Source organism: Callithrix jacchus, chromosome 2, assembly GCF_049354715.1.
Source record: "Callithrix jacchus isolate 240 chromosome 2, calJac240_pri, whole genome shotgun sequence".
Classification (NCBI taxonomy): domain Eukaryota; kingdom Metazoa; phylum Chordata; class Mammalia; order Primates; family Cebidae; genus Callithrix; species Callithrix jacchus.
The window spans coordinates 69,309,516-69,319,215 of record NC_133503.1 but is presented as its reverse complement, the minus strand read 5'-3'; the positions used below and the strand labels follow the sequence as shown (position 1 = coordinate 69,319,215).

At 42.9% G+C, this 9,700-nt stretch overlaps 1 protein-coding gene across 16 annotated transcripts in view; it reads right to left on the bottom strand.

Annotated features, from left to right (window-relative positions):
- Positions 1 to 6,083: 6,083 nt before the first annotated feature.
- UIMC1 (ubiquitin interaction motif containing 1) overlaps positions 6,084 to 9,700 on the bottom strand; it is a 177,608-nt gene continuing 173,991 nt past the window's right edge. For all 16 annotated transcript variants that reach the window (XM_078364667.1, XM_078364662.1, XM_008990253.4 and 13 more), the window contains 3 exons: positions 8,161 to 8,224; positions 7,058 to 7,094; positions 6,084 to 6,541 (listed from right to left, as the gene is read on the bottom strand). In XM_078364667.1, the coding sequence (XP_078220793.1) occupies positions 6,331 to 6,541; positions 7,058 to 7,094; positions 8,161 to 8,224 (312 nt within the window). In that variant the 3' untranslated portion in view covers positions 6,084 to 6,330. The remainder of the gene's footprint in view (positions 6,542 to 7,057; positions 7,095 to 8,160; positions 8,225 to 9,700) is intronic.

Here is a 9,700-nt window from a genome sequence, read left to right as displayed (position 1 = left end):
GGCCTCCACATCAGGATGGAGACAAGGGACAGTAGCTCCTCCATCAGTTGTGGCATGAGGAAACATGCCAAACATCGGTCCTGCTGTGCTGTTTACTGGGTACCAACCAGGCACACAGGCTGTGAAAGACAGGGAAGTGGGGGATGGGCGGTGGAGGGTAGAATGCCTGTCACCCACAACATAGCATCCTGCCTAGCCTGGGATCCCAGTCCCTCTCAACTTTGTTCAGTTGGGAGAGGAGAATTTGGAACTGAATATGAAAGGCCCAGCTGTGATTCATGCTGACAACCTGCAATTTCTTGAGCCAGGGTGAGGATATGCCCCTAACAAGCATTGCCAGGGCTCCAGAAATCTGTTTCTGGAAGGTCTGTATCCAGACCCCAGAAGCAGGGGTCCTGGTTCCTTAGTCATAATGCCAGGGAAAGTCTGGGTCAAGGTCAGTGGAGGGAGGACGGCTGAGCTTGAGTTCTGTGAGCAGCTGGGACAGCCTGGCTGTAGCAGAGACACTGCAGCTGCCAGTGGTTCTCTTCAGAAACCAGATGGCCACTGACCATCAAAGGGAAGGACAAGTACTGACAAAGTTCCCTCATAGCCCCTTAGTGCCAATCTTCAACTGTACAGATGGAGCTAAGGAATGAGGAAAGGCAGTTCACTGGGGGAGAGCTGGGCACAACCAGAGCACTGCCGATGGGCTGGGAGGTCAGGCCTTCCCTCTGAGCTTGCTCACAGGCTTGCTTCTCACCACCCACAGTGCCCACAGCCAGGCACACAGATCCTCAATAAGCTCCCCCACAATTTGCTCCACACCTTTTATACCATGGATGTGCCTTGCAGCTCTGCTACACACATCAAGCTACTTCTAACTATCGTGTCTTTGTGGTGATGTGTCTGGAATGGCCCTTGCTTTGGCCTCTCCCACCTTTTCACCTAATTTTTCCTCATCCCTTAAATTATAGTCAAGGGGGAGCCCTCCCTGAAAAGCTTCTCCTGGCCCTGACCCCATTTGAGTGTGGTCTGCTTATTGATTCTGTATTATCTTGGATGTTCTTGTATCACTGCATTTATATCTGTTTATTAAAGGCATCTGCTATGTGTCCATCTTCCCCATTGTACTGTGGGCTCCCAGAGAAGGTTTCTTATTCACCTGTGCAGCCTCAGAGCGCAGTTCTATATCTGGTAAGGAACAAATCTCAGTTAATTTTTGTTAAATTGAAGAGCCTTCCCAAAACTTCAACAGTCCAGGGCTGGCTGAGTGTGGTGGCTCAATCCTGTAATCTCAGCACTCTGGGAGGCCGAGGCAGGTGGATCACTTGAGGTCAGGAGTTCAAGACCAGCCTGGGCAACATGGTGAAACCCCATCTCTTCTAAAAATACAAAAATTAGCTAGGTGTGGTGGTGTGCACCTGTAATCCCAGCTACTTGGGAGGCTGAGGCAGGAGAATCGCTTGAATCTGAGAGGCAGGGGTGGCAGTGAGCCAAGATCACGCCACTGCACTCCAGCCTGGGTTACAAGAGCAAGACTCTCAAAAAAACACTCCAGGGCTTTTGAAATGGAGAGGAAATAAGTACTATCTTCCTGGTGCACATGGTTTCAGCAGTCTTTCACTCATCCATCTTTCCACTGACAACTACCAACCCTGTCATCCACTTACTACCTGCCTTCCCCTCCCCAAATTCCCATCTGTTAACAACTTTAGGCCACAGCTACCCTGCCTCACAGGCAAAACTGAGCTGATCCAAACCTGAAATTTCTCTTGAGTCATTAGTTTTGTGACCGAAATGGAAAGTAGGAAGTAGTGTGGTATAGTACAGAGAGCTTCAGCTGTGGGGCCGGGCAGACCTGGGTTCAAAATCTCATTCCATTACCAACTGAATGATCTTAGGAAAATCTCTTCACTTCTCTGAGCCTCGGTTTTCCTTGTATAAAACATGGAGACTAATTTCTTCATAGGATTTGCTTTACATTACATCCCCCCAGAAGCAGACCTAATTCGAATGCAAATAACTTTATTCAGGAAGTGATCCAAGACAGGGCCAGGATTAGGGCAATGCAAGTGACATGCCTAGGGTACAGAAAGTAAAGAGACCCTCTCAGGTTCACACAGGTGCCAGCCTTGCACTTAGATGAACCCAAGAAAAAGGCTCCTCACCCTAGTTCCCAGTCCTGATCCAGAAAACACGGAAGAGGAGCTGGAAGTCAGGTAGGAAGAGAAAGAAGTCAACAAAGTATAGGTAACGTTACTAGGAGCTTAAAGAGGTTCACTCCCACAGGGAACACTGACAGGTAGAATGTGCCTTAGAGTTGTCTCTCATTCAGTGAGGAAGCTGGGGTATTTATCTTACCACTTCCACTGGCTGAGAGCTGCCCCAGGGGCACTAATTCTCTGGCACTCCCAGCTTGTATCAACACAAACCAAGAGTCAGGCGAAGAGTCTCAGGTTCTTGCAACAGGATTCTGTGGGTATATAGCAGAATGGTGAGTGCTTGGGGAGAAATGGGCCAGGCGCAACCTCTGCTGGGGCTGCTATAAGGACTGAATAAAAAACACAACTATTCTGTTGGTTGCCAATTCACTCTAATGACTGTTTCTTTTGCCGTGCAGAAGCTGTGGAGTTTGATTAGGTCCCATTTGTCTATTTTGGCTTTTGTTGCCTATGCTTTTGGTGTTTGGTCATGAAGTCCTTGCCTATTTCTATGTCCTGAATGGTTTTGCCTAGATTTTCTTCTAGGGTTTTTATGGTGTTAGGTCTTACGTTTAAATCTTTTTCTTTTTTTGAGATGGAGTTTTGCTCTTGTTACCCAGGCTAGAGTGCAATGGCGCGATCTTGGCTCACTGCAACCTCTGCCTCCTGGGTTCAGGCAATTCTCCTGCCTCAGCCTCCTGAGTAGCTGGGATTACAGGCACGCGCCACCATGCCCAGCTAATTTTTTGTATTTTTAGTAGAGACGGGTTTCACCATGTTGACCAGGATGGTCTTAATCTCTTGACCTCGTGATCCACCCGCTAGGCTTTCCAAAGTGCTGGAATTACAGGTGTGAGCCACCGCGCCCGGCCATGTTTAAGTCTTTAATCCATCTGGAGTTAATTTTAGTGTAAGGTGTCAGGAAGGGGTCTAGTTTCTGCTTTCTGCACATAGCTAGCCAGTTTTCCCAACACCATTTATTAAACAGGGAATCCTTTCCCCATTCCAGAACGGGAAAAAATTTTTGCAGTTTACCCGACAAAGGGCTGATGATATCCAGAATTTACAAAGAACTAAAACAGATTTACAAGAAAAAAACAAGCCCATTTAAAAGTGGGCAAAGGATATAAACAGACACTTTACAAAAGAGGACATACGTGATGCCAACAAACATGAAAAAATGCTCATCATCACTGGTCATTAGAGAAATGCAAATCAAAACTACATTGAGATACCATCTCACGCCAGTTAGAATGGCGATCATTAAAAAATCTGGAGACAACAGATGCTGGAGAGGATGTGGAGAAATAGGAACACTTTTATACTGCTGATGGGAGTGTAAATTAGATCAACCATTGTGGAAGACAGTGTGGCGATTCCTCAAGGACCTAGAAATAGAAATTCCATTTGACCCAGCAATCCCATTACTGGGTATATATCCAAAGGACTATAAATCGTTCTACTATAAGGACACATGCACACGAATGTTCATTGCAGCACTATTTACAATAGCAAAGACCTGAACCCAAATGCCCATCGATGATAGACTGGACAGGGAAAATGTGGCACATACACACCATGGAATATTATGCAGCCATCAAAAACGATGAGTTCGTGTGTACCTATGCAACTATCTTGCATGTTCTTCACATGTACCCCAAAACCTAAAATGCAATGAAAAAAAAAAAGAAAAGAAAAACACAACTATAGTGCCTTACAAAGAGAAGTCCTCCTCTATCTCTTCTAATTTATGGCAATAGCTCGTGAAGTTCATGGAGCTTCCCAGCTCTCCATGAGTTGGCAGCACCAGCAGAACAGCTGTTTGTCAACTTTCAGAAGTAAAAGAAATCCAGGGGCCCTAGGAGAGCCTAGATGCCCAGGACCCAAGTTTCCTGTGGAAGCCTGAAGGTTGGTGGAGCCAGAGTAGTCCCTCCTGAGTACGCACTCCTCTGAAAACTATCTCCTCTTGCATCGGCACCCCCGCCCCCATTCTGTCACCCCTAGTGCAACATCATTTGTGACACAGACTAACATCACATTAATAACTGCTGCTGCCACTAATTCATTCTTCTAGGTGAAGACACTGTGCTAGAATCTTTATGCACATTATGGTAATCCTTAGAACCCTGTTAGTATGCTTTTACCAGATCTCAAAGAGGCTGACTTTTTATCAGAAGCAGGGTGCGGATGTAGGCTGATCTCCCACATTTTCCACTTTGTCTCTTCACTCTTTCACTAATGCTCCTCTCACAGGATCACAGCACGGGGAGAATAAAATTGTAGGCAAATAAGACTTATGGGGAGGTGACAGGGGCAGCGGGTGGCTGTTCTTCCCTTGACTCCCCATTAGCTAATAATTAAGCCTATGGTTCCTGGTCTGGCTGATCCATACCCTCCTGCCGTTGACTCATGTTTTAGGGACACTGCTCAATTTTAAGCTAAATAATTCACTTTTCAGAAGTAGCCCTTTCCCTTTTCTTATCTTCAGGCAAACAGAAACACACACTATCCCATTTACAGAGCTCTACCTCCAATAAATTGCCATTTAATGAGACAGAAAACAAGCGAGAGTTAAGCTTATGAGACATAACTGATCAACTACTTTTCACTAGAAGGAAAACAGGAAAATAATACTGGAGTCAAAATATAGCATTTTCTTTAGGAACGAAGAGTAGGGGCACTGTGGTCTTACTGCCGTGGACAAAAGGTGGCTTATTTGTTCCTCTAAGCCTTTGTTTCCACATCTGGAAACTGAGATAATACCTACCCCAGAGGGCTGCTATGAGGATTAAATGAAGGCCGTATACATTGCCTGGAGCATAGTAGTTGCTCAAAGAATAATAGCTATTTCATATGTGATGCTAGCCACAAGGTCAGTGCCATCCAACACAAAGACATTATCTATGAAAGGAAAAGACAGTGACACTGCCATCTTGCCTTCTTCTAACTCAAAAGCTTGTGCGCAAAGGGACCTCTAAACAGAAACAAGGCCTTAATGTTTGTGCTATCTTCCATCCCAGCCATGTGTAAACTCCCCAGTCTAATACAGACTTCATTTTCATGTTAAAAGAAAACTTTGGACATAATCAGAAGTTAGGAGAGCCTTTTTGAGTGTGCCTGTTTATCCTGTCCCAAGATGCTTTCCTGGTCAACAGCCACCTCCCCCGGTTTTTCATTAGATCTTCAAATCAGCTTTGGCCAAAGCTAGCGTTCTTCACATCCTTGTTTGGTCATCTCCCTCAGGTAGCTGCTTCTGCCAAATGACATCCTCTCATCCTTGGAGTCTGTGCATGCACTGAGAACAGACCACATCTCTGTTCTGCACTGGAAGCTCCTAGGCAACATAGTAAGCAATGTGTACCATGTTAGTAATGTTACCGAAATAGAAGCTATTTCCTGTTGCTGCTAACCTTTGGCATCAAGAGAACCAATCTTGATTTGAACAGATGAATATGCCTGGAATCCTCACTGGTTAATCTATTTAGAAAACATAATTGCATAGGGACCTAATAACCGAGTGTTCACTTACACATTCCTGGGAAGAATGGTAGGACACATCCCTCAAAGGTTCTATGCTTAGGCTGAGAATTCCACTGTGAGTACAAGATGAAGGGACAGGTTACTGAATGATAGGGATAGCAAAATAGATAGTGGGAGTCAATGCCCCTGGCACCTCCCAGAATTATATCAGAAACAGTCAAGGAAGTAACCGCACAGTGTTCAGAATTGTGCAGTACACATCAAGTAAATATATACATGGTATGTCAAGGATCAATAATGGAATTCATTCAGCATGTGATTTATGAGTCTAATAAACTACCTCTAAGATGAAAATATCCCCACCCCAAACCCTGAAATATGAAGGAAAAAAAATTAAAATTTCCATCTACTGAAATAAGATTTCATACAAACATAAATATATTTAAATTTTCTTTTAACTGTAAGTAAATTTAAACAAACTGTTATAAAACAGAACACTATACACAGTTATCTGCATAGATCATAAAAAACATAAAAACCAGAATGCTGAGTGGGTGCTGGTGGTGAAAACTGCAGGGCTAAAACTTGCTGAACAATGAACCAGAACACGGCCCACCCCTCCTACTAATTTCTAGGGTCCAAAGGTTAGACCTTTGGACCCTAGAATTCAGAATTTTCTCCTCCTTCCTCTGCCAGCTTTGGTCCGTGTCCGACTACCTGGCTGGATAGTAACTTGCTTTTTAAAGTCCACTAAGCAATCTGTGGCTTCTGAAATGGAAACAAAAGACTTGATTGGAGATTCATTTAAGTCATGATGTGTGAAGGAACTCTGCATCTCTCTGCTGCAGCCTGCCTCTTCCATCCCTGGTGAGGGCATCCTAGAGAGAAGGAAAAAATTCAGATTCAATATAAACCTATTCAGCATCAAGGATATGCTATACACTGTATCAGGAGATTTTACATATCAGGGGATTATTAGTAAAAATATTCTTTGTAATAATCCCACCACATATCATCACTGTTTTCAACTGGGTAAATCATATACTTAAAGTTGGTCATCGAGAGAATCAGAAGACAGATCCAAATTCCCAAACTGCTTGAGAATCCAGGCCAGAAAACTAGGGTTGGATTCTCAACCCTAGGGTATAGAGAGGTAGAGAAGAATAAGACGTAACTTTTGCTCTGCTTGTTTTAACATAATGCATGAATTGAGCTATCCAATCCTTAGCTCAAACAAATGCAAAGCACAGAGTCATACTGACAAGAGGTCATAATACTTCCACAGTGATTTCTACTGCAACAGTCTGAGTATCACACTATACACAAAACACAGGACCAGGTCTGCACTTCTCAGAACTGAGGACAGCCACAATTCAGTGCACAACCCAATTCACCTGAAGGCTCCTCTTTCTGAAGACTTGATCTCTCCATCTGTGATATGAAAGAAAAAATAGTAATGTTGGTAGTAGTGTTAGTAATCATATCACTTCTCACTGATCTTTTGCTTCCTGTGTTCTAGGCACTGCTACTCATCAGGCCTATCCAGGCAGCTCAGATACCCAATCCCCTAAACCCACAGATGTGAGCATTACTGTCTAACAGACTCAGCTGCAGGAGCACTCAGATGAACACTTTTGAATGAACAACCTCTGAATAAATCTACTTCAATTCTGGACTTGAGGAACAAGGAGTTGCCAAGTGAAATCTGCCACCTGCAGATTTCTAGATCACAAACTGGTGATCTAGAGACAGCAGAATATGAGGTTGGGAGAGGCTGCCTTTTTATTGTCATCAGAAGGCACAACAGATTTGCTCGGTGGGAATGACTATTAGAAGTAGATGGTAAGCAAATCTCACTAGGCTTAAGCAAAAGCTCCTCTTCCATCTGCATCTGGTGAATTTTAACAATAGCAACTAATAACAAAAGTAATAATAATAGTTAACATTTATCAAGAGCCTACTTATGCCAGCGAATATGTTTAGAGCTTTACCAGATATAATTCTCGCAATCTATGAGGTTTGGTATCACTAACTCCCTGCAATGGTCTTAACCAATACATTCTACCACTCCTTAAATACTAGGCACAAACCCTCAAGATCGCAGGTTGGGACACTAAGCTAAAGGTAACATATGAATGATGCACAAAACAATAGGAGGAAGCAATAATGTCTCCATATCTAGTTTTCTGTGCCTGTTCCTTTAGAAGGTATACTTGGGGCTTGTTGTATTCCCCTGTGTTTTGATAGTGTTTTTTTCCGAATTCAACAAGCAGTCCTGATCTAAGGCTTTGTAAAGCCTGAAATGAAACTAAGGATGAAAAAGATACCATATTGTCCCATCTTCCTTAGAGAGAGATGACCTAGATTGTGTCTCAAAGGCTGGCTGATTGGGTCACGTGTGTACCCAGATAACCCCAGCAAATAGGGGGTTGGGGATGGCTATCTTCACTGAAAGGCCTTAGGCAGAAGCCCCAAAAACTGGTCCTGGGGTCCTCACCTGAAGTCTTGCGCTCAGACTGTTCCAAGAAACTAAGAAGTCGGCCTTCACTGTGGCCTTTTTTCTGTAACAGAGAAAAACAGACAAAACTTCATGGCAGATAGTCTAAAATACAACTTCCATGGACCAGATCACATGTGTTTATAGAAGAGAAAAGATGTGGGGCCACAGCTCTAGGGAAGTCTTTTTTTTTTTTTTCTTTTTTTTTTTGAGATGAAGTCTTGCTCTGTCACCAGGCTGGAGTGCAGTGGCACAATCTCAGCTCACTGCAACCTCCACATCCCGGGTTCAAGTGATTCTCCTGCCTCAACATCCCGAGTACCTGGAACTACAGGCATGCACCACCACGCCCAGATAATTTTTTGTATTTTAGTAGAGATGGGGTTTCACCATGTTGGCCAGGATGGTCTCGATCTCCTGACCTCATGATCTGCCCACCTCGGCCTCCCAAAGTGCTGGGATTATAGGCGTAAGCCACTGTGCCCAGCCTTGTTTTCTAATAAATGAGGGTATACAAGTTTAAAAACAAACTGTAATGAAGAGAATACATTGCTATGGCAAGATTACCATGGATTTAAAAGAGAAAATAAATGTTAAGGTGGCGTTTATAGGCAGTGATGCCAGAAGAATAAACTGGCTGTATAAGTGTTTACCTAATAAACCATAACTCCAAATCTCCACCTCAAAATCACCCCATCAATAGAGTGGTCTCTTTCTTCTGGCATGACAGACAATAGCTTCCTCATTTTAGTATGTATAGTGATTCCTTTGTTGGTAACCCTAGAATATGGAGCTGCTGCTTTATCTTTCATATCTAAGCCAAAACTTGGTCTTCCTGAATTACAAGGCCCAGAAAATAAGTACATCCATCCTTCCCAGTGACCAGGGCCTAGACCTGGCAGCTTTCTAAGGCAGGGTACACAAGGAGTTCAACAGAGTTGATCTCTCATATATTCTTGGCAGTGGGATTATGAATTGGATATCCTTTCTGGAAAGCAATTTGGCAGGTTTCAACAAACTTTAAAATGTGTACATCCATTGACCTAATAGTTCCATGTCAGGAAATGTATTCTAAGGAAATAGTCAGTAGTACAAAGACTGATTAATATTTTAAATACAATCTTATAATACCGAAGAACTGAAATGTCCAATAATAGGTGAACGGTTAAATGACCATCTGTGTAATATATACATTAATTTTTAAAAATAAAACCCAAAATGATGTTTATGCTACACCTTAAGTTTTCATAAACAGAAAACTATATATCGAGTACTATATAGAATATAGTATACATATAATACTTGATATATAGTATGTAGTGTGTGTGTGTGTGTGTGTGTGTGTGCGCTTATTGTATACATATTGAGAGAGAAAAGGGGGGAGAGGGAGAATAGTGTCAATTACATTAACAATGCATAGAAAAAAAAGACCAGAAGAAAATAGGCCAATATATTAAAAGTTATCATCTTTGAGTAGCTAAATTATGGGTGATGATTTCCCCCAATTATTTATATTTTTTGAACTTTCCATATTTTCTAC